A 26,423-nucleotide genomic window follows, 5' to 3' on the forward strand; every position below is an offset into this window, starting at 1 on the left:
CAATTTGTGGGGAGTTATTTTGAGACTATGTAAATATTATGTTCCACATTATATCTCTACTTTCTAGTTTTAGCCTCTTTTGATGCTCCTTGCCTAGATCAAAAATTTTATTGAGATATATATATCTCATGTATTATAAAATTCACTACTTTAAAGTGGACAATTCACAAGGTTGTGCAACCATCACCATTATCTAATTCTAAAACATTTTCATCATGCCAAAAAGAAAGCCTGCACCCTTTAGTAATCATTTCCCTTTCCTCCGCTCCCTTTAGCCTCTGGAAACCACTAGTCTACTTTCTGTCTCTATGGATTTGGCCATTTCAGACATTTCATATAAATGGAATCATATAATATGTGGTCTTTTGTGTCTGGCTTGTTTCATTTCACATGTGTTTAAGCTTCATCCATATGGTATTTTAACCAATACTTCATTGCTTTTTATTTGCCTACATCAATTATTACTGTGATTTTTGAAAAATGATATTCCAACTACATCGTTCTGTCTACACTTAGTAGAGAACATTATTTTTATCATCCTTTGTCAGGACAACTGCACCTGGAAAGTAAATTTTAATAGACAGGGGTTGCCTCGCCCTCAAGTCCTTTTCAATCTTAGATAAAAGATCACCTTCCCGAGGGTTTCCAGTATCTTCCCTCCCTGCCACTTGAACAAACCGCAACGTGCGCCTCTCGGCATCCCTCTCTGCCTGTCACCCATAGGCTCCTCCCCCTCCTCCAGGTGTCCCCGCCCCGGCGGCTCAGGCGGAGGAAGTGACGCACAGGAAGTGTCCCTGTTCCCCTTGCAGTGGGGGGAAGGAATCAAACCCCCAAGATGGCGGCGGCGTCGGAGGAGCGGATGGCTGAGGAAGGAGGCGGTGGCCACGGCGACAGCGGCTCCTCTTCGGCCATCGGCTCTACCCAGCGACTGCCCCCACCGCCCCCGCCCCAGACCTCGCAGCCGGGGTCCCAGGCGCCCCCAGCCCCAACGCTGGCTCCGGACCAGCTGCCTCAAAACAACACGCTGGTGGCGCTGCCCATCGTAGCCATCGAGAACATCCTCAGCTTTATGTCCTACGACGAAATCAGCCAGCTCCGCCTGGTGAGGCCCCCGCGGGAGCCCCGCCGCCCTCTCCTCCGGGCCGAGGTCTGGGGAGGGGCGGAGAGGGGCGCGCGTTCCCCGGGGAGGGAGCCCCCCGCGAGCCCCGCCGGGGACCGAGTCGGAGCGCGTCCCTCTGAACCCAGAGTCTCTCTTGGCGCCTGTCAGCGGGACTCGTCCCGATTCCGCCCTCGCTTCGGCGCTGGGGCGTCTGCCGGGGGGAAGTTCGCCTCGGGGGGCTCCGGGTCCCCCACCCGGGAGCGGGGCCGCGGGCGGGCAGGGCCGTAGCGGGAGTTGTGCTCCCCCGCCCCGGCCCGAGTGTGGCCACCCGAGGGGCCACGCCGCCTGCCTTTTGTCCCGCCTTCCAGCCCCCGGCCGGGCTTGGGGGAGAAGACTCCCCAGGAGGCGAAGTGATCCCGCGGCCCCAGGCAGGTTTGATCCTCTGCGAGGATGTCGTGTTGTTCCCGCAACCGCCCCAGGGTCCCTGCTGGACCGAGAACGTCGGGTGCTGGGGCCTCCCAGCCCGGGAGAGGTTCGGGGGGACTGGGACTCCAGCCCCGGCAATCCGCCCGCAGAGTCGGGCCCGAGAAATTGCCGCCCCGGCCCGGCCTCACCCCGGACGCCTCCCCCGCGTGAAGCCACTTGCCCCGTGACCGGGTTTTCCTTCTCCCTCGCGGTTCCTCCTGTAACTAGTGATGGGCGCCCACCCGCCGGCGCGAGGAGTGGTGTGAAACCCAACCAGCGCAGGACGGAGTCCGTTCAGCCAGGGATTTATGAGAAGGAATCTGTCACTGGGATTTTATGTCACCCCAGAGGCTTGACCGAAGGCCTGATGAATGTCTTCGTTCAGTCAGATGTTTTGCTTCCTTTCAGGGGATTCGTCTTTAAGTGGCAAGGAAATTAAAGGAGGTGGACGTGTCGAAGTGATTGCAAAACCGAGTCAGTGTAGATGCTAAATCTGTGGTCGGGGTTGTTTTTAAAGAGGACAAAGACATATTTCTGAATGTGCTGAGGATAGCATTTTCTTAATCAATATGCCATATTTTAGATTTACATTTCCAGTTTGAAATGGATTATAATTGCATTTTGGAAAGGAAAGCATGCTTATTGTTTAAAAGAAAGTTTATTAATTCAAACGGATCAATTTTTTTTTTCCTAGTCAGCAGCATTTCGACCATTTCAGTCTGCAGGATAGAAAAATTCTTCAGTTTAAAAGTGATATTTCAAAATTGTCCCTGAATTTTCAAAACATGGTATCCTAGAATTTCAAGTAGAATCTTAAATACTCGTTCACATTTTTTTATAGGATGGTGTTTGATCAAGATTCATGCTCTAGTTCACGGTGCCTGGAAATTGGGCATAACATTTGATTGAACTGAGCCTTTCAGCCAGACAATGGCTTTGTAAGGGCTTAGAATGATCACAGTTCTGTTTTCTAAGTGTTGAGGAAAACTGTTTTTTGTTTGTTAGTTGTTTTACTTTTTAAAAAATTAACATTTTTAAGGGGACAGAGTTAAAGCACATCCCACAATTTATTAATAAATGACATGTCTTTCAAGTGAAATACTGAATTGCATTCTTATTTTTTAAGCCATTATTTATTGTAACCTTTAAAGGATACAAATGCATACTTTCAACCAAAGATTTTCATAAGGAATCCCTTACCAACCCTCATCACCCCCCCCACACACACACAAAGATTCTGCAGCCAGTTTAACGTCTCAGAGATGGTTTTGTACCCTGCTTTAGTAATGGAGTATTTTTTATTCCTTTCTATACTTGAGATTAATATAATTTCTTAGATTAAGTGCATAATCTTGTGTGGGGTTGTTGGAGGTATCTTTGGTTTTAGATTCTGTGGTGTATTAAGGTGTAATTCAGGTTAACGTTAGAAAAGAAAGATGTTCTTTCTCACCACTAGATGTCAGCGTTAATTTAATTATGATCTTTTTATGAGCTTGGCAGCCTAGAGACAGTACCTGACAGGTGCTTTATATACCTTTCCTCTCTAAGTGACCGTTTATACCTAAAGAATTGTTTGCCAAAAAAATTAAGGAACTTCAGTATGTCTGCTGTTATCTGGAGTATAAATTACATAGTTCCTTTTATTGTTAAGTATTTGAGCAGAATTAGGGCTGGATGTTTGTGAGAGACGGATGTTAATTAAGAATAGAATTAGTTTCCATAAGCCAAATGTCAACTACTTAATGGCTAATGAGCTAGTTTATGGATTGTTTAGTTGTTTGGTTTTTTTTCTTCCCAGTGTGCTTGCCTTATTAGGACCTCAATTATAATTATGTTAGTATAATTATGTTGGAGGACAGGTATGCATTCCCTGTATTTACTGCTCTGCATTTTCTTTAAAAGATTTGCTCTACATTGCAGTTGCTAAAATAACATTTTTTCAGTTACTTGTGCACTTGATGATAGGCTTTGCTTCCTGTTACCATGAATAATTGAAATTTGACTTTCCAGTTATTTCCAAGGGACTGTTCAAGTGCCTTATTAAATCTTCTTTTTCCCTGCCATTGACTAATGCTACAAAATGTACCCAGATTCTAGAAATCCTGGTTACACAGAAATAGTTCTTTAAATATTTAACTCCTCCAATGTATTTATATTTGGCTAAACACAACCTTTGTAATGACAAAAACCTGTACTTTGAGTTGTTTATCCAGTAAATCAGACAAATTTGTGCTGATGCAGCATTAGACTGTCACCTAAGCCCCCTTGACAGGTATGAGAGTTTTTGAAACAAGTGGCAAAAGGTTAAAAACTGAGTTCCTACCCCCAGTTAGCTGATTAAAGCTAACTTTGAAAGTATAACATTGACTCGTGAGCACAGTGTTCTCATTCACTGAAAAATGAGTATGGAAGGATTTTTGAAAGACGTTTTAGGGAGATTCTGTCAAATGTTTTTCTGAGTGGTTCAGGTGGAGCTCCTATAAATTTAATGGAGTCCTATTAGTGGTTCAGGATATAAATTTGACTAGAGGTTAAATTCAGAAGTCTTGGTTATTATCTGGAATGAAGTTCTCCAGTTGGTAACAAAATATACAAATACATACTTTCATCCCAAGATATTTCTCCAGAGCTTTCTAGCTCGTTAAATCTGTTACCCATTTCTAGTTCTTTCACATCTTTTCCTCAAACATTAGAAAATTTCAGTTATAGAGAGGGTCGATTGGTAGGAAATATGAAGGAAAATGAAAAACTGTACTTTAAAAACTAGGCAATCTGTCTTCTTCATATCTCTTGCTCCATTGCAGTAGTTCTCAATTTTTTTGGTCTCAAAACATCTTTATACTCATAAAAGTGACTGAGGACCCCAAGAGCTTGCCTTAGAAAATTCTAGAAGGCCCAAGAATCCACAGTACATTAGCTGTCAGAACAATGTCATCGCATGTCATGTTGCCTCTGGAAAACACTGTATGTTGTGAGAGAATTGAGAATGAAAATGGCAAACAATTTATAGATGATATAATACAGAATTGTACACCTGAAATCTATGTAATTTCACTAACAGTTGTCACCCCAATAAATTTTTTAAAAATGGCAAACAAACATCCTAGTATTACAAAAATAGTTTGGCTTCGCAAACCCATAAAAGGATCTTGGGAACCCCAGGGGTTCCTAGACCACACTTTGAGAACCACTGCTTAGTATTGCTGTTACAAAGAATACATTCTATTGTTGCTTTTTGTTTTTGTTTTTTTCCTCCTCATCAGGTTATTGATTTGATTAACAGGTACTTAGGTACAGGTAAGAAAATCGTAGTATTTCGGGGGCAATTCATTCTTCCTGCAGATTCTTGTCTCAGAGTGAAGAGGTTCACTCAGTATCCCTTTCCACAGTATCGAGACAGAATGATCCTTGAGCCCACTTACAAAGCATCAGGGTGACAAATGCAAAGATACAGGAATGTTGAGGGTAATAAGGAGACGCTTCCTCAAGATAATGAGTTTTTATCCTGTCAGTAAAGGTGGGAACCTAGCAAAAACAATAACGATGTATAATGTAATGAAGTAATTGGAGAAGAGTGACTTAGATTAAGAGAAGACTGATTTGGGATGTGTGAAGTTTTAGATGTCCTAGATTAGTCATAAGACACACCCCTACTTTCTACCTTTTTTATTTCACAAACTAGTCAAATTTAAGAAAGTTTTTTGAGAACTTCCAGGGTTGATAACTTTTAGTGGAGAGAGTAAGTAAGGATGTATTTTTAAAAATTCCATTTCTTACCATCATTATTTTGTAAAAGGGACCAGATATACCACCTGTATACACTGGTTAACTGAGACATATAGGTTCTTAAAATATTGCAGAAGGTACTGGCCTCTGCATATTAATCCAGTTTTCATGATTTCTGAGACTAGGGGCAAAAGATCCGGCCTTTCATAGAGGTTTCTCCCAACCATCTACTTCTAGCATGTTGCTCTTAAGATTGATTGAAATAAACATCAAGCTGTTTAGTTTCCCAAACATCTTAAGTCTCTCTGAGCACATGCTTTTTCTTCTGCCTACAGTCTCTCCTTTGTTTTCCTCTCCTGGAAAATGTCTGTACCTTCGAATGTTAGTACTCAATAAAGCTTTCTTTGATTCTTCTCTGAACTTTACTCAGGTAGTATTTCTAAGTTGCCATTGCATCATTATTGTACTTAACGGGGATTATCTTTGGAAGGGCCTGTTTCCCCTAAATTTAAGCTCCACTTATCCTTTCATCATGAATCCTGATGGCCTTAGTCAGTCTGTGATACAATGTAAGTACTCATTATTTGTTTAGTAAATAGTTCTTAAAACATTTTACTGCTCTAAGTAAACTATGGAAAATATACGTCATTGTAAACATAAAAGTGTTTTCTGTATAAATTATAATCGTGCTGAAAAATCAGTTGCTAAATATTTACCTCTAACAGAGGATATTAGAAAATTTAAGTCTCCTTCATTATAATCAATACTCAGTTCCTCCATTAATGAGGAGAATAATGGTGCAGAGAATAAAAAATTGAGAATAATCAGAAATGCTTTTCTATTTGGCTTTTAGGATGCATATAGAAATCCTGGGAACAGACATTTCTTCCTAACTGTTTTGCTCAGTCTAATATTAAAATAAATTTATGATTTCTTTCCAAGTGACTGCCTGTGGGAGATACATAGAGAATTTAAAATTTGTTGGAATTCTACCTGGGGATAATTAACTGTCTGTCTGTCTGTCTATCTGTCATATCTATCTAGAGCTTAGATAATCCACCAGGTAGGTAGCATTTTTTTAATAAAAGATTAAGTATTCTTATGAAAGAGGTGGCAAGTCGTATTCATATTTTTAATACACAAGGGAAATCAAGGTGAGTTCACTGAAAAAAACAAATAGGGCAAGAAAAGAACCAAAATAGTTGTGGGTCATTCATTGTTCATTTTTTACATTTTATCCCATTGGTAGGAATAACGAAGTACCCATCATTAACTTTTTACCACATTTGCTTTTTCTCTTTCACTTGTATAATCATTCTTTCTCCCTGTAATAAATGTTTGTGTGTGAGTATCCCACTCACATTTATTTTACTAAACCATTTGAAAGTAAGATGTAAATATTACATTTTGCCCCTAAATACTCATATAATCACTATATCATCACTTCCAAAGAATTTAACATTATATTTTAGATTCAGATTTCTCGATTGTCCCCACAAAGTCCTTTAAGCTTTAGGCAGGGAGGATGGAGGAGGGGTAGGGGAAAAGGATCTTGAATCTAATAAAGCATTAATCTCTTTAATCTAGAACATACCCCCCACTTTTTTCATTCTTTCATGCAATTGATTTTTTGAAGAATACAAGCCAGATGGCTTGTAAAATGTTCTACAGTGCAGATTTGTCTGATGGTTTCCTCATGATTCACTTCTGGTTTTTGAAGTTTGAAAAGAATTTTAGGAAGACCTTGGTCTAGCTCTATCTTTAGCAGTTGGTGAGAACCCCATTAATGTCCTTAAAATCCCATTTGTCTCAGAAGTCCTACTTGTAGACTGGTGCCCACAGTTTCTGTAGCAGCAGTGTGTTAGTTGAGACTCTAATCAGTTGGGGATAATTATTTCAATCCATATAGCTGCAGATCACTAAATTTAAAAAGGCACTAATTAGAAGACCTGGATTCTTAATTTTATTTTGCCACTGAATAGCTGGATGACCTTGGAAAAAGCACATGATTTCCTAAGGCTTGTTTTCTCCCCATAAAAGGATAGGTTCTGGCGTCTAAAAGTTCCTTTCAGTTTAAGGGTCATTAATCAGCAGCCTAATCTTTGATAATAGCTTCTGGATTAGCTGGAGAAAAACATCAAGTGTTTAGTTCATTTGAGAACTGTAGAGCACTAACTGAGGACATAAAAATTTGCTTCCATTACGATATCTGCTTGATTCTAAAATATAAATAGTTTCATATTTTAACATTTTTGAAATCAGAATGCATCGTGATCAGCTTGTATGTACATTATTGTGGCAGTACTTTTCTTTTCCAGAAGAGGTTTTATTACATTGATAACAAATCTTAAAAGTCTCTATAGCATCTTAAACAAAATCAAGGAAGTCCAGCATACTATATTTCAAGGCATCGAAGACATCTGAGTAAGAAATGCTGCCAATTATAATTGTCAGACATGATGTACTGTAAGACTCTTCCAACATCAACTATTAAAAGACGGAAAAATGTACATCTCAGAGTCAACAAAGATTGGATAATAAAGATTAGGTTTAACAAGAAAATTGTGGGTTTCACAAATGTGAAAAATATGTGGTAAAGGTGTCTTGCATTATTAAGGACCATCATGGCACAAATTAAAAAAGATTTCTAAACACAAGTGAAACAAGTTTTTTATTACTGACCACTTAAGTTAGAAAATGATGAAAAGGATAATAAACATGGCATTTTAAATCCTAAACTAATTAACAAAGAAAAACCACACCTATTCTCTTGTTCTGGAAAAGCAAGTTAACAGGGGCCCAAGCTAAATGTCTTCATTGTAGACTGATTTATTCCATTAAGTTCCTTTTGTTTTTAGGGCGTATATAAATAAATAAATACACTGATAGTTGTCATCTTTGTATATTAGACTCCTGAATTTTATTTTAGTTTACTGTCTTGGATAAATTGCCAAAATGCTAGAATTTTGTTTTAATAACCAGGGGAAACATTTTTCTTTCTTTAGTCTTGGGAAATTATTAAAATACCCATAAATATAGAGCTAGACTTTAAATGAGATAATTTTGCATTGCAAAGTTGTATACATTATCAGCAGTTACCATTAAACTACTTGGGGGATATGAGAATATTTCCATTTTCCAGAGGTCACTGCTTCTTTATGAATACTAAACTGAAGATACATGACCTATTGTATTTTTGTTTTTGTGCCATCGGTCATTCAATTCTTATTTTTAAACATCCAGAAAGGCAGGGTACCACATTAAATACTGCTCTTTTCTTAAAATATTGACTAATGCTTAAAATACTTTTGACTTTGGCTTTTGTGATGCTATTCTAATTTGTCTTTGTAACCTATTTTCTGGTCTTTTTACCAGTTTAACCATAAATACTATTTGAGGCTCTGTTTACAAGTCTTTATTTTTTTATCTTACACTTTTTCATTTGGGTTTTCATCTACAGTGATTTCAGCTATTCCCAAGTGAAATTTCCAGAATCATATCTTTAGTCTTAATATTACAGTTGCTTACAGAAAATGACCTACCAAGTGTCCCAATACGAGATCTTTCCGAAAAATGAGTGGTCTTTTTAAAGTTATTTTTTATTACGCTGATTTCCCTGCTCAAAACATGGGGAATTTTAGTCCTCTCAGCTTTGCCTACACATCTGCTATTATTCAGAAGTAGTTTGCTTGCTAATGACTTATTCATTCCAGACTTCATGCCTCTGCATATGTCATCACCTCTAATGTTGCGGTCCTTGCCCTCCCTTCAAAGCCTAATTCACATCTTGTATCATGTGAAGTCTTCCTTGGTTAACTTTATCGGGTTATTTATTCATATTCTCATCACACAGTCAGTACTTAGGTACTCATACTAGTCAGTACTCATATGTTCAGTTGAGTTTCTAGATTATCAAAAGATATCTAAATCCTAGTTGTTAGATTCAGTGCAGCAAAATTCTAGTATAATAAAATAATGTAGACAGTACCTTGGAAATTATTACAGTAATAACTGATCTTAAATTTTTTCTTCGTGAATTTATTGCTGTGGAAAGATTACTTCCATTATTTCATCTCAGAAATTATTAAAGATGTAGAGTCCGTAAAGACAAGAAGTGTTTTTCTATAAGACTGTGTTAGAAGGTGCCTCACATTAGTTTTAACAACAACAAAAAAGAGTTTTCACAACCCCCAAGTTTTACTCCCTAGAAGTACCACTTTGAAGCCTTTGGGCTGTTTTTGTTTAATATTAGCTATTGACTTTCTACTCTGAAAGATGAGAATTTAGCCTGCTCCGTTGTTCCCCTTATCACACACACAGACACACTCCCTTTTTCTTTCTCAAATTACACAATAAAAGTTTTTTTCCTCACGTAAAGTTCAAAACTGGTGGTTGTGGCAATGTGGTTGTTCAGGATGGGGACACTGGGTATGGTCCAGGGATCCTAGAGGGGTTCTCAAGACGATTTTGGGACATCTATAAGATCTAAGAGGTTATTTGCATTTTTCACTCTCATTCACAAGTGCACAGTGGAGCTCTCCAATAGTTGTGTGACGTGATAATGTCATCATACTGACAGCTAATGAAGTGTATACTTGTGTATTATATTTTCTAGGGTAAGACAACCTCAGTGGATTGAATACAGAAACAGGGTTCACTTCTGTTCGTAAACCACACATCAAAGAGATTTGCAAAAAAATGTGACTTATGAAATAATTTTGTTTTAGAAAAGCATGATTTTTCCTTATAGTTCTTTATGTTAATATGTATTGGTTTTATTTTTTCAGTAGACACTGAACAAATGTTTACAATTGATTTAGTTAGAAATAGATTCCACCATATTTTAAATTATTCGTTAGGAATTACTCTTAGTATCACTACTGAAAACTTATTTTGATACTGAAAAGAACTGTTTTCCTTAATACCTTTCATTTGCCATGTGATTTAGGAAGTACCTATTATTTAATATTAAAGTATTAAAGCTTTCATTAGCTTCAACCCCATTTGGATTTTTTTGTCCCTCTATTCTCAGGAAAAAGCACATTTTTGATATCAAGAGTTTCATCAACATTTCATCTCAACAAATGTTTGTCAAGCATCTGTGCTTGGGTGTTTGGGAGACAGAAGCGTAAGACAGCCCCTGCCTTGCTGACTTGATCTTGATGTAGATTTTTCTGAGTCTTGTACTTGCATCACTTATACAGTGAGAACGTTCAGGTTGATGACTCTGAATCACTGCAAAATTCTCAGGAATCAAAGAACAAACAAACATATTGTCTACCAAGTCTTACTAAGATCAGAAAGATGCTGGTATACCTCAGAAGTATATGGTACAAAGTTTTCAAATTAAGTACTAATTAAACAAAATTTATTTAACATAATTTTTATGTAACACTTTGGAGTTTACCAGTGATTTAACATGCTTCACTTAATGCTCATGATATCCCGGAGTCAGATACTATCCACATTTTTTTTTTTTTAAGATTTTATTGGGGAAGGGGAACAGGACTTTATTGGGGAACAGTGTGTATTTTTCCAGGATTTTTACCAAGTTGTTGTCCTTTCAATCTTAGTTGTGGAGGGCGCAGCTCAGTTCCAGGTCCAGTTGCTGTTGCTAATTGTAGGGGGCGCAGCCCACCATCCCTTGCGGGAAATCGAACCGGCAACCTTGTGGTTGAGAGCTCACTGGCCCACGTGGGAATCAAACCAGCAGTCTTCGGAGTCAGGAGCACGGAGCTCCAACCGCCTGAGCCACTGGGCCGGCCCACTATCCACATTTTATAGGTGGCTGACTCAGGCTTTCAAATGGTAGCTGACTTGCTCAAGAATTGCATAAAGGTTGGACTCAAATTTAGGTGTTCTGACTTCTGATCCTGTGCTCTTACTATATAAAAACACCATCTTTCTTAAGGATTCAAAATAGTTGAGGTTCTGCTGCACATGCTAAGATATTTGGAGGATATGACATTATTTAAAATAGAGTAACTGCCTATAGTTAACCCAAATCACTAGTAGAAATAAATAAGAATTCTCATTCTGGGTATAGATCATATAAATTTTGTGAGAGGTTGGACTTGAGTTTGAATATACATTTTGGCTAAAGGAGACTTGCTTGTTTCAAACCATTAAAAACTTTTGAATATATTGTTTTACTGATCTTCAGAACTACAGTGTCTGACCATAATAGTGGGGGTACATTCAAAACATTCAACAAATACCTAAAGTAATGGAGTAAAGTTTTCCTTGCCTACAGATGATATTAATTACTTAATGTAAGGATTATAGAGTGTGAGGCATTCACCCACACAATACTGATTCAGAGATTCAGTCAGCAAACTGGGGAACAATACTAACACAGAGAACTTGCGGCCATCAGTTATGAGTGAGTCTAAGTTAGTAGTCTTTTCATTACTTCGGTTATTACTCTTTAAAATTCTTCTTTCTCCTCCTCTCTCCCCATAGGTTTGTAAAAGAATGGACTTGGTCTGCCAGAGAATGTTGAATCAGGGATTTCTAAAAGTGGAGAGGTACCATAATCTATGTCAGAAACAAGTTAAAGCACAACTCCCAAGGTATGTTATCGCTGCAATGGCAGTAATTTATAATTGGGGATTTTGTTCATTTCTTGTTTTTTTTCCTTTTAAATCTCAGTAGTTTACATGTTAAATGCTTTCCAAGTTTTTATAGCAAAGGATACCAGCTCACAGTAAGTGATTTTTTTTTTCCTATAGTTGGCTCTCTCTCACCATTTCTTTTCAACGTTGTACTAGAGGTTCTAGCCAGGGCAGTTAGCAAGAAAGTAGGGGGGAAACGGCATCTAGATTGCAAAGGAAGAAGTAAAACTATTCACAGATGACATGATCTTGTGTACATGTCATCTTTTACATGTGGAATACACTAATTATTAGCACTAATAAACGAATCGAGCAGGGATATGGGATACAAGACTGATATACAAAAAATCAGTTGTATAACTGTATGCACTAGCAGTAAGCAATCCAAAAATGAAGTTAACACCATTTACAATAGCATAGAAAAGAGTAAAATACTTAGTAATAAATATAACAAAGAAGTATAAGACTCGCACACTGAAAACTGCAAAACATTGTTAAAAGAAATTAAAGAAGACTTAAATGGAAAGACATTCCATATTCATGAATTGGAAGACTACCTGTTGTTAAGATGGCAATACTCTCTGATTGATCTGTACATTCAGTGTAATTCCCATCAAAATCCTAGGTGTCTTTTTTGCCAAAATTGACAGGCTGATCCCACTATTTCTTTGGAAATACAAAAGACTCAGAATAATCAAAAACAGTCTTGACAAAGAAGAACAGAGTTGGTGGAGGACTACCACTTCCCAATTTCAAAACTTACTAGAAAGCTACAATAATTAAAACTGTGTGGTATTGATATAAAAATAGATATGTAGTCAGTGGAATGGAATTGAGAGTCTGGAATTACATTTTTAGTCGATTGGTTTTCAACAAGGATGCCAAGACAATTCACTGGGGAAGAAATAGTGTTTTCTACAAATGATGCTGGGACAAGTGGGTATCTACACACAAAAGAATGAATTTGGACCCCTTCCTCACTCCACATACAAAAGTTAGCTCAAAATAGATCACAGACCTAAGTGTAAATGTCAATGCTTACTGTAAAACCCGTGGACGAAAATACAGTACTAACCTTCATGAACTTGGATTAGGCACTGGTTTCTTAGATAAGACACCAAAAGCACACGTAGAAAAGGAAAAAGTAGGCAAACTGGACTTTATCAAAACTTAAAGCTTCTGACTCAAAGGACATCATCAAGAAAGTGAAGAGACAGCCCACAGAATGGGAGAAAATCATTGCAACTCACACATCCAATAAGGGACTTATACCCAGCCTGTATGAGGAACTCGTCGAACTCAGCAATGAAAAGACAAGCCAACTTAAAAGGCACAAAGGATTTTAATAGCCATTCCTCCAAAGAAGACATACTGAAGGCCAACAAGCGCACGGAAGATGCCCAACCTCACGAGTCCTGAGTCCTCGGGGCACGGCAGATCAACACTGTGAGTCGGCACTTTACACCCAGCAGGATGGCTAAAATAACAAAGACAGAGTGCTGGGAAGGATGTGGACAAACTGAAACCTTCATACATTACCGGTGGTATTGTAAAACGGTGCAGCTACTTTAGAAAAGTTTGTTTCGCAAGAAGTGAAACAGTGCTACCATGTGACCCAGCAATTTTAAACTCCTAGGTCTATAACCAAGAGAAATTAAAATGTGTCCACACAAAAGCTTGTACGAGAGTGTTCATAGCAGCATTATTCATTAGAAAGTAGAAACAACCCAAAAGTCCAGCAACTGCTAAATGGATAACCAAGATGGTGGTAGTCCACGTAATAGAGTATCATTTGGCAATAAAAAGGAGGGAAGTACTGATACACAGTGCAACATCCATGAGCCTAGAAAATGATGCTAAGTCAGAGAATGCAGCCACATACTGCGTGATTCCAGTTATCTGAAATGTCCAGAATGAGCATATCCATGGAAACAGATAGTAGGCAGTGGTTGCCAGGGGCTGGGGAATGGAAGTGAGTGATAATGGTTACAGGCTCCCTTTCTGAGGTGCTGAAAATGTCCTGAAATTAGATCGTGGTGAAGGGTACACAGTTCTGGGAATGTACCAAAACCACTAAATTGTACACTTTGAAAGTGGATTTTATTTCATGTGAGTTATTTCTCAATGACATTTTAAAAAGCTTAAATGAGCTAACTTTATGGGCAAAACCATAATCTCTTGTCTGTATGTCCATGTGTAGTCTTTCATTTTTCTAATTTCTGTGATTCTAACAGCCAGTAGGCTTGATATAGCCAAATAATAATAATTATTATTACTTTTTTCCTCAAATATTTTGTCAATGAGTACTAGTCCTTGGCAAAGATTTCTTGACATACAAGAAATTCATTTATCATCACAATTAAATGATGACCCGGTTGTAGATTTCTAAATTAACATGTAAATGTTAGACTGTTTCATTAAGGCATTTTGGTTGCTTAACATTTTAGTCCACACCACGTTTTTAAGGGTTGCTTTTGTAATTGTAGGAGAGAGTCAGAAAGGAGAAACCATTCATTAGCTCGTCATGCAGACATCCTTGCTGCTGTTGAAACAAGACTTTCACTATTAAATATGACTTTCATGAAGTATGTGGATTCCAATCTCTGTTGCTTCATCCCAGGAAAGGTAAAGTAGAGTTGCTTACCTAGAACAGTCAGGTCGCACTGTGTACACTTTAAATCAAGGTGATTTTTCAAAATGTTAGAATTGTTCCTACCTCTCTGGAATGAGTTTCTATGAATGGATTTGTTCTGTACAGTAACTGATAGAAATATGCACCATGTATGTGATCTTTATATTTAAAATTCTAATTAGGAAATATACAGTAAAAGCTGTACTGTTCTTTGGAGAAGGCTTGTTAAGAGTTAATACTCGAGAAAATACTTTTGAGCTTTTACTCTTTGTTAAGATGCCAGAGATGCAGCGACAGTGAACAAGATAGGAATTTTCCCTGCCTTCAAGATTGTTATAATTTGGGGGAGGTAGAGTAGGAGGGACTAGCTGGGTTTTGTTTGAGAAATGTTTCATGAGACAACTTGATAAACGTCCAGATTTGAAAAGAATAATTACGGTATAGCAATATACTCAGAGCTAAGTAATAGTGCTGTTTAACACAAAGAAGTACAGATGGCATATTTACTGTTACTAAGTTAACAAAGACCCCAGCGTTCAACATGCTACTCACCATCAGTGGTATGTTGCTTCTTGAATTGAGTGGAAGTTCTAATGAAATATGTCTATATTCTTTTATTATACAGTAGGGGTGGGAATGGAATTAAAGGTCATTTTGCTAGTTGATACTAGGAAAATTATTGACGTGGTTAGAACTAATTTTAATATCTAGTAAAATTTCAATGTTCTCTTTTTGTTATTTCCATAGATAATTAACATTGGCAATATTTTGTATGTACTTTCTCCATTTTCAGTTTTCTGTGGTATTTATTTTTGGAGGGGAATCCTGTTTCTTTTCATTTTATCTGAAATAATATTTGGTATATCTCACTTTCCTCATATTAGCTATAAATGCTTTTGTAGGGTAGTATAGAAGGGTTAGCAGTTAGAAACTTTCGATTCTGATTCATAATGCCGGATTTTATCCGTATCTGATTTATAGGCCTTAACTCTTAAGTGTTCCTGGGAAGTTCATTGAACTAGTAGAGGTTTTCCATGTATTGTTGTTTTTATTGCATATCTCGTTAAGAATATGAATATTTAGAAGCATCTTACAGTTTTCATAACCTCAGACACAATAACAAGAGTTGAGTAGTTTGGGCAGAGTCCATATGACCTGCAAAGCCTAAGATATTTAGTATCTGGCCTTTCCAGAAGTTGCCTATCTTTGTTCCAGTTTATCAGGATCACATGATCTGGATGATGCTCTTTACTGTCTAAATAAATGAGTTCAAATCTAGTTGAGTCCTTGTTTTTGGAAACCACTTGTTGACCTCTCACTTTAAATGAAAGAAGAAACCAAGGTAGCAGCAATGGAGAATGTCTTAAGCTTTCAAGATGTAGTAGGTCCCCTTGGGCATTTGCCCTGGACAGTTCTTAACTGAAGCCTCTACCTCGCCCCCCCGCAATAGAAGAGCTGCTGGAAAGGAATTTTGTACCTAATGTTATAACATAGATAGCTGCCTATCCCTTTCTCCTGCCATTGTCCTCATCTGATATTTATGAAATACTTTGATTCTTAGAGCACTTTCATATACATTATCTCATCTACTTTCCATCACAGCATGTAAGGTAGATAAAATAAGTATTGCTGTTCCTATTTCATTGATAAGAAAACTGAGGCCTAGAGAATTTAAGTGATTTGACAAAAGCCACACTCAAGTCTTCTGATTTCTCAACTGCCCGTCTTCTTTATTGTTTTATTCCATTTTTCCTTTATAGTACCCATTTCTTTACAAGAACTTATCGTAAGTTCTTTTTCTCCTGCAAACCTGAACTTGACAAATAACTGGGGGAAAAAAACAAACAAACAATAATTTTTGTTTTTATTATCACATTTAATTCAGCTTGGATTATTTTGTTTCTTAAAAGTGCTGTCTTATTTACACCAACGGGCACATATCAGATAGGCCATAGTTGCTGACCCTGACCACTATGCTGATATTCTGTTCATCTTCTCTCCGAACTAAGAGGTTTCAGATTGTTGGCTTACTTCTATACACATTTCTCAAATCTTCTATCTTACATATAGAAGTCAAACTTTTTACAGTAAGCTCGTAGTTAGTATAGCATTTCACACATACTGAAGCACACAGGTGAGCAGCAGCCAACTAACCATTCTGGAAGATATAATAATGGAAAAAGACATGGGTGGTCCCTGCACTTATTACTTGTCGCCCTGGTAACCCTTTTGTGCTTATTGAAACACAGTGGTCCCCAAAAGTCAGGGCTTTCACACTGTAAATGATTGTATAAACAAGGTCATGAAGCTAGATTTCCCTGAACAAACTTAAAACCTACATATTAGGTATTGTTGGTTTGTTTTAAATGTGTTGAGGGGAAAAAAACTGGTAGTGGTATTGCATTTTTTAATTCCTTTTTTTGGTAGCTTTTTGTTTTGACGCAGTTTCATATTTATACAAAAATTACAAGAATAGTACAAGGAACACCCATATATCTTTTATCCAGATCCAGCAATTATTTACCTTTTGTCTCATTTGCTTTTATTCTCTCTATATATGTGCATTTTATTTTTTGGAACAATTTGAAACTAAGTTGGAGATATTGTGACCTTTTATTTTTAAATATTTCAGTGTATTCCCTAAGAACTAGGACATTATCTTACTTAAACCACAGTAAAGACATCAAAATCAGGAAATTTAACAATGATACAATTAATTATCCAATCAATCTGTATTCAAATTTCATCACTTATCCCAATAATACTCTTACTAGCTATTCTTATTCTCAGTCCAGAATCCAATCCAGATCATGCATGGACCCTTTAATTTCCTTTAATGTGGAATAGTTCCCGACACTTTGTGTTTCTTGGTCTCAATTTTTGAAGAGAATAGGTCAGTTATTTTGAAGAATATTCTTTGAGTTTAATGTTTTCAGAATGTTGTGTTTTTGTGTTCTCTAAAATTGATTTCAATGTGAAGACATTCTTAAAAATCAAGTCGTTCTATTCTCGTATTGAATTTTTAGATCCCTCCTCCTCTTTTTTTTCTCTCCCCTGCGCTCCCCAGCCATGTTGGCTAACTAGGGAGTTCTGGTAACTTTTTATGTTCTCCATTCTTAAATACAAGCAGAGAGTAGAGAATCAGCAGACTACTATGAAACAGAATAAAACAAATGGGGGAAAAAACCTTTGAGAAAACCATATAAGCATATAAAACTTTAAAAAGAAAAGGTGGCTAATATTCTAAGAGAAATAAGAAAAGATATAGTCAAACACATGCCATATAAGGAAATATTGAGAGAATTTTAAATGCACTGAAATTTTTTAAATATGGAAGAATATTTTTAAAATAAATAAAAGGACTGGAAAGGAACGTTAAGGAAATCTCAGGTAGAACAAAAAGACAAAGGTGGAAAATGAGAAAACATTGAGAACATATGAGGTTCAATATTCTAGTAGGCGGTTTGTTTGCTAAATGCCAGATTAAACAAAATAGAAATTTTCACCTACAACAGTCCAAAGACTTAAATGATATTCATAGTATATCATTTATTACTGTGCCAATTTACATATAAGCATCATAGAATGAACTGCGTGAGCTAGAAATGTGATAGTTGTTCATCGTATTTGGTTTCTACCATGCGTTTTTAATACTTATTTTTCATAACTATTATTCTGTCATCTCAAGCCTGGGTAGGATTCAGCATGAGGTATATTATTAGAAAGGTGGAGAAATAGCCTCTCATACTATTCTGCAAGATTGTAAGTTTTCTCTCAGGACTCAGCAGCTTCAGTAAAGGAGAAGAGAAGGTAGATTATAAAATTGTTCCAGAATTGGGTAATGGTTAGATAAATGCAATAAGGGGAAAGGGTGGGATGTGAGGTGGTTTAAGATAGTTTGGTTACAGAATGGTTTCGTTGATTAACCCATAATTGGGGAGGTAAAGGCCCATGAGAATAGATGTCATCCAGACTGGAGGTCATCAGAGATGTGAATTACTACCTTCAGGTCTATGCTGAAGCCATTGGAAGTATTAAGGATAACCTCCCAGGGATTAATGCTGAGGGCACAAATGCCTAAGGAGTTCAGTTACCATTCCAGCAAGAGAATTAGGAACCAGGATTGTCAGAATTGTGTTTCTTCTCCATGTTATGCCTTGTGTTTTCTCATTGCAGTTATCATGAAATGAAAAAGGATCTCTTGCTACCCTGTGGTGATAGCAAGAAAGTGGGATTTGAAGAGACCTCATTCCAATCCATAGCAAGTCTTAGAGAAACAAAACTTCAAGGGGTAGAGCACAGGGTGCCAGTATAAGGGAGAAGGAGATCAGGCTGAGTTTCTGTGGCTTTGGGAGCCAGATTCGGGCTAGACTGAAGTCATTTGGAGAGTTAGAAGAATATGGGTTTGGGTAATTCTATTTTCCCTATCCCTGCTCGCATACAGGACTTCATTTCTTAGTTTAGTCCTTTAGTTTCTTTAGCAATTTGTATATCCCTCTTTGTATCACTTATTTACACATGTCTCCCCAATTACACTGTGATATCCTTTAGGGCAGGGGGGTATATTTTATTCATCATGATTTCTTTAGCCTGTGCACAATACCTGGTACTTAATAAATGTAAGTATGAAACCTACAAAGTATTATAACAAAGCCAAAGCCATATGTTACAGACAATAATGTTATCAATGGCCAGTACATCAATTAAATCACCCTATAGGTCTTTTTGTGAATTGCAAAACAAGCAGTCACTTCTCTCCCTATTTAGCTATTTTATTTTTTAAAAAAACTGAAGGTGCTAATAAGAGCTCATTATTTTAGGTCATTGATGAGATTTATCGTGTGTTGAGATATGTCAATTCTACCAGAGCCCCTCAGCGAGCTCATGAAGTACTTCAAGAGTTAAGGGACATTTCCTCCATGGCAATGGAATACTTTGATGAAAAGATTGTTCCAATTCTAAAGAGGAAATTGCCAGGATCAGATGTGTCTGGAAGACTCATGGGCTCCCCTCCAGGTATCTCGTTTATAATATGTACAGTTTATAATAATGTTCATACATAGTTTTATAACTTTTTTCCATTTAATTGTATATCTTGAACTTTCTGTGTCTGTAAATATGTATCTGCAATATCATTTTTAATGACAAATTGGATTATAGACCATAACTTATGTAACTGAGCCATTACTGTTAAGCACGTGTGTGTCTAGATTTCAGTATTTAAGCTACCCTCTGAAGAACCATCTTGTGGTTAAATCTTTGTACATACGTATCCATAACTATTGACTTAATAAGAAATTTATTAGAGTAGAATTGCTGAATGAAAAGAGCTATGTATTTTTTTTATGTTTCTCACTAGTTAATATTCATTATCCTAAAACAGAATTAAATATACCAGATAAAACCTAAAAAATTCTTCATGGAAATATCCAATTAATTCAGTCCCCAGAGTGGCTGGCTGCTACTTTAAAAGACAAGGTGTATAAGTCTATTTTGAACACTGTCACTTCTTCTGTGGTAGCTATTTTGCAAAAGTATACTGGATCCTAAAAATTTGTGCCTTTATCTACTGAAAGACTACATTTCAATATCCTCAACTCTTGCAAATATTTTAAATCAGGGGAAAAAAATGTAGTAAAACGTTACAGGTTCGGATTAGATAGCTCCCTGGAGTACTTAGTGGGGTAACTGAGTGCCTCTTTATAACTTAATAATAAAGCCTGTGGCATCTCAGCATTAATATATCTATTATTTATTGAGTACCTATTATGTGCACAGCACTGTACTGTGTCCTGTGGAGACTAAAAAGAAGTGTAATACGTGGTGTCTGCTCACAAGGATCTTACTGTTTGAAAAGGTAAGACATATTCAGACTCAAAGTTCAGTTATCGTAGGCAAGAGAAATACTTTAAAGGAATGTCCATTTAAAGGCCAAATGAATAGCAGAAACAGATCTTATTGTTCACTGGTCTGATTAAGACTATACAAGAGATAAGAACTGAGCTGAGCCTTGCTGTAGTAGTGAAAGTTGGATAAAGATAAGCAGAGAGAGAAGGAAGAATGCATCAGTCAAGGAAATATTCTGGTTATTTAGATGTACAAGGAGAAAATTAGCATGATGGGTTTAGGGTATGAATGGATCCATCTGATCGTTTTCAAAAACCTTCAGGAGATGTGGTGTAAAAAAAAAGTAGGTTGTTAGTTTACAATAGTGATTTTTATGCCCATGCTACAGTCTATTGTTTCTAAAACAGAACAGTTCCAAAGCCTTCCTGCACTGTGTCAGAAATGTTTGTGCTCATCATGAATGATGTAATTCACTCTTTGATGGCATCCTTCAGCTAAAGTTGAAGCCTCTGAATGTATTAATAACTAAGTGCAGAGAGAATTTAAGAACACAATACCTCTACTTCTAACTTGAATGTTTGTTTGCTTGTGTGAAATTAGAAAATCGTTATATTCTTTTTACTAGTATTTTCTTAGTAGATCCTAAAAATATTCTAGAATATTTTAAATCCAACTTTATGCCATTAAATGTCCTTTTCCATTTGCTGGCAATCCACACATTATCACACGAACATGAGAATCAGAATTTAAACGAACATAGTTAAAACCAGGTATCTGATTAATCCATTAGACCAAGTAAATTGCAAAGAAGAAATCAGAAGTGATGTTATAAGGACATTCCATTTAAAAATAAGTTTAATTAATGAAGTATTCCTGGTAGTGAGACATTTTAATTTGTTCACTGACCATTTTAATCTATCTCCATAGTTCCAGGACCTTCTGCGGCCCTAACAACAATGCAGCTCTTCTCCAAGCAAAACCCTTCACGACAAGAGGTTACCAAACTCCAGCAGCAAGTTAAGACCAATGGTGCTGGTGTGACTGTTCTCAGGCGTGAAATTTCTGAGCTTCGCACCAAAGTGCAAGAACAGCAGAAACAGCTTCAAGACCAGGACCAGAAACTGCTAGAGCAGACCCAGATCATAGGGGAACAGAATGCACGCTTAGCAGAGCTGGAACGCAAACTACGAGAAGTCATGGAAAGCGCAGTAGGAAACCCCTCAGGGTCTGGGCAGAATGAAGAGTCTCCTCGGAAACGAAAAAAGGCAGCAGAAGCCATAGACTCTCTTAGGAAATCTAAACGTCTCCGGAATAGAAAGTAAACTGGAAAGTGCTTCTAGCTCCATGGGAAGACCTGGCTTAGTAGCTTGAGCAGTTACGCATATCAGGATACTGTGAGCAATGCGGTGTCCCTTAGGCTTCTAGGCTTTCAGAACACAACTGAAACTTGAACTCTCACGGTTGGGACATTCTTTTCCCGCTTCTGGTTGAACTGATGCACAGAATGTTTTTACTTTGCAATAGATTTGTACTAACCAGACCTGTTGTTCTATCATGTTTTGAGGAGTTAACTTTTTTTCTGTGCAGATAATGTTTAAAGTTAAGTTTGTTGTTCTGCATTTATGCACATTACATAAGGATCTTAAACCAGTCTCGACAGACTAGAAGTCAAGTTTAATACAGAAAATGTCCTGTTCACTTGAAAGAAAAGACCTACTTTTTAAATGGACAGTATCTTGTTTCAAAAAAAAACGTTGACTTTTTGTTCTAAGTGACCTTTGTCTGGAACGTCTGAGAAGTAGTAAATGCTTTTTGGTATTGAAGTAATGGGTAACGAAAACGGACTTCCATAGTACTGACTGTAGAAGGGGCCTCTACAGTATTGACTATATATTTTTATAAACTACTGGCAAGGGATTTCTCCAGTTGTTATTATATCATGTTTCAGTTCTTTGGGGCCATGTCCTACATTTGCATGGATGGATGCATGCATTGCCTAGGCAACTCACTTAAAAAGCTCTTGCACTGGTGTTGGTCTTGAACCTCTATACTTCTCCACTGTTTAGAGCAGCGTCATAGTTTATTTAAGCACCTAACATCTTCCACCACAACAGCTAGCCCCTAGGGTGGATTGATGAGTCCATTTGTCCTCCAGTTTTGCAGGAACAAGAGAATGTTAAAGCCCTTTATCTATTCTCTGTAGGGTTCAGGTACGCAGCCTAAGGCAGAACCCCAAATCCCAAGGCTCTTTCTATCCACGTCGGACCTCTGGTTACTAGTTCAGTTCCTTACTCACCACTGTGTGTGCTCATGGATCAAATGTGCTTATCAGTGGTGTGAGAAGGGAACCCAAGCTGTAGGATGCAGTTTTTCCACTGAAAGAAAGTTCACTGAAGAAAATTATACCATTAAAAAGCATTTCGATCATTTCATTTCTGGGGGGGTGACCTGAGGGAAGCTTTTTAATATTAATTTCAAGCTTTCCAGATCCTACAATTTTAAACAAAAGCTTTAATTTTGTTTGCACTCCTGTTTTGAGCTTGTAACTGGAAAAGCATGTCTTGCACTGTTCAACCTTCTAAGTGGTCACTTTAACAACCTCCAAATTATGTACAGTGGTTATTTTCCCCAGTTGTATATTTTTGAGACATTCGGCTATTACTGTTCTAGTTTTATTTTAATGTACTAAATTATGTTATTATTATTTGACTGTTAAATTCTTTTAAACAACTGTTGCCTTGGGCTTCAGTTATTTAAAATAAATTTAGGTGTGATATAGAAAACTGTCCCTTTCCAGGTGGGAGTTTGATACCTGTATAAAACATAAGGTTTTGGTAAGTATCTTAGTTGAATAAAAGCACAAGGTTACCACCTTTTTTATCCATCCAACATAACATGCTTCTGTGTCCTTTAGAACAACCTCACCAAATGAAACTTTCCTTACCCATTTTTAATATTGTCCTTACATAATATTGTCCTTAGATTTTGATCAGTTCTATGTCTAACTTTGAAACTCCATTTACAATGTAGTATGTTTTCAATGAAAAACCCTAAAGTAAGATCCAAGTGTTTTATGGTTTGTTGGGAAGGTAATTTTAAAATAAACAGTTTCCAAAAAAATATTTGTCAGCCAAGGTCATCCATAAAAGTCCCTGTCTGGAACTCATTTGCTCAGCAGGTCTCATTTTTTGTAATCATAGGATTTAGCCATATTGTCCTAACTTTGGAGGAGGCTTATTGCAGTACTCACGGCCTTTACTAGTCGGCTTTCCTGGTAATAGGAAGACTTTTTAAAGTAACAAAGTACATGTTTACAGGTTTACCCTTATGCATCAAAGGGATATAACCTCAGATGATTTCTTTACTACTTGTTAATGAATATATACAGTTGCCTGGATTTCTTTATCAACTACATCTAGATACCCTAAATGTACCTATAGTCTTCCATTAATATTAACATGAGTATCTGGCTTTCATAATAAGCATTTACACCATTAAAAGGTAGATTTTGTTTCAAAATCCAAATTTCTCCAGTATACACTTGTAATCACCTGTCCATAAGGTTGATGAGTTGCACTTGTTAATGCATGAATGTTCCATAACAGTAGGAGAGTAAAGCACTACAGTTCTGTTTTAAGTCTTAAATCTTAGGCTATTTAGCTAAAATATTGCCTTGACTAATTTGATAACTATTATACTTGCTTTGGGATAGCATAACAGCATTTAAGGTTCAATAAATCACAAATTATTTTGATCAGCTAAAACTGACATGTGTTACAGGAAAATTATAAATTAGCCTCCTAAGAGAACTGTCCTGCCCTGGATCATACGTCAGTAATATAAATGCTATAATGTTAATACTGTGTTGTTCTAGAACAGCATTTCCATAAAGTATTCTTGTCATCTTCCTTGGCTGTTTTTCAGAGATGTCTCTTAATGGGTCATTCCCACTTATAAGTGAATTATGATACAACACTACAGATAGATACAATGTGAAAAGGCATATATAAGAAGACTGCCCACCCCACCCCCACCCCCACTGGATCCTCTGCTTATCTCCTACATGAACTTGGCTTGGTTTTCACATATTCTGAAATATGAATTATTTCAGAACATGAGGTTATAGAACCTATTGTTTTTCAAGCTCCTGTTGATGTACAGAGCCTGGAAATAATGGGGCAATCACAAATGTATTCAGAGTAATTATGATATTTTCAAAACTGCTGGGGTGCCATGAGGTCAAAAGCCACTGGTTTGGGAAGTAACTTCTTTTTGTAAAATGTGTTTTTTGGAGTACTGAACTTTACAGGGGCTTGCCTTAATCTCTATTTAGTAGTTTCGAGATGTATGCGCTATTACTCTACTTGTTAAAATGTTAAAATAGTCTATGTAGCCCCAAAAGTGGGTAAAACAGAGTATAAGTAATAGCTAAATAAATAAGCTAAAAGGTGTCACTACAGCTGGATTTTTGAGAGAAAATGGACATACAAACATAGGCTATGTGTAATAAAAACAATGGCACCTTAAGATTGCACTATTTTATGCATTATTTTATATGCCATTTCATAGCCCGCACTTTAATCTCCAAAGAAATTATGTATGATGTCCCAGTTGTTCCTTATTATTAATAAACTTTTTCCTAAGACAGGGCACTTAATCCTATTTTACTGTACTGAGTTAGTTTCTTAGAGGTGGATTCCTTTTTTGAGTTCTCTATTTCCTTAGCCATAATACTTTCTAGGATCTAGGAACTCCTTATCTTGTCGATTTCCAACAGTATATAATTTTAATTTAATGTAAAATCTCATACTTGGTGATCAGCACATTCTTATATCCTGCTCTAGTCATGAGTACTAATTGGTTAATATTTATCACGTTCCCCCTCCCCCACAAATGTATGCTGTAAGTAAGATCTGAAGCTAGAAATAAAAGGCATTCCAAATGGAAACATCGCTGTATGATGCAGTCTCTTGGAAATGGCTGTAACACAAAATCCAATTTGATATGCCATCCAATCCTTTCACTTAGAATCTATACTCATTAGTCCACAAAAGGTTAATAAGTTAAAACTACTTAAAAATAACAAAATTCTATATAGCCTGCCATTCTGAGCTGAATTATTTTTTAAAAATACCAATCTGCAAAATGAAACTAGCCATTAGTTGGCTGCTGCCTACTATGATTTTTTAATAGCAATACATGGTTATGTTCATGAAAAATATGACAGGTTTAAGTCATGTTGGCCTTTGACAGCTTCCTAAGAGTCTTTCTTAAATTGCTGCAATCAAAAGGTAAATCCAGAATTTTCCTATTATGTCTGAAGAGAATCATGGGGTTTAGAAGCATATGGGTAATCTATTAGGTCCACCGCAAAAGTCTACTGGTCCATATTGCAAGCTATACCAAAAGTGTAGACGTGTTTAAAATTCCTTTATGTACCATGTCTGTTTACTTATGCTCATGAGCAACAATAAATTGCCAGTTTACCTTCTGGAATTTTCATTGTTAAAACCTAATTCAATTATTGGAAAGTGAAAAACACCTCCCGGTCACACAACAGGGTACATAAATAAATGTGTTGTCACCAGTGCTGCTTGTTTCTTTTGTATTTCATGCATGAAAGTTATGGAGCTCTACGTCTAACAAATGCCCTATCAGTAACTATAATTACATATGCTATTTGCGTGCAAACAGCTGCCTTATGAAGCAGTTTTACTCTGGAGAGAAATACTCAGGTTAGCAACATGTCCACGATGCTACACAAGTAAGTGCCTAAGTGCAATGTGAACCTAGACCTTCCTTCCTCCAAAGCTTCTGTACTTCCTGTTGTACTACACTCCATTCTACAACAGCTGAGAGCTAAGAAACTAGATGACATGATGTCTAAACTTAGCAAGAAATACAGAAATGAACGTGCCATACGTCCACTAGAAGCAGTCAATGCCAAAATCCCTAAAGGTACGAGTAACAGAGAACTTAAAATCAGGAAAAGGCTGGGCTTGGAGGAGGCAACTTTTGTCCTAAAGTTTTTTGGCAATGA

General features: G+C 37.0%; 2 protein-coding genes across 3 annotated transcripts in view; one reads left to right on the forward strand and one right to left on the reverse strand.

Moving 5' to 3' along the window:
- TP53BP2 (tumor protein p53 binding protein 2) overlaps positions 1–26,423 on the reverse strand; it is a 144,978-nt gene that overhangs the window by 109,740 nt on the left and 8,815 nt on the right. The window lies entirely within an intron of this gene.
- Positions 812–25,970, forward strand: FBXO28 (F-box protein 28). The gene is made up of 5 exons (XM_081039078.1): positions 812–1,102; positions 11,753–11,862; positions 14,391–14,529; positions 19,357–19,552; positions 21,311–25,970. Exons 1-5 carry the CDS (start codon positions 836–838, stop codon positions 21,703–21,705), a joined length of 1,107 nt encoding a protein of 368 aa, XP_080895204.1. The 5' UTR covers positions 812–835; the 3' UTR covers positions 21,706–25,970.

This window comes from Rhinolophus hipposideros, assembly GCF_964194185.1.
Source record: "Rhinolophus hipposideros genome assembly, chromosome: 26".
In the NCBI taxonomy this organism is placed as follows: domain Eukaryota; kingdom Metazoa; phylum Chordata; class Mammalia; order Chiroptera; family Rhinolophidae; genus Rhinolophus; species Rhinolophus hipposideros.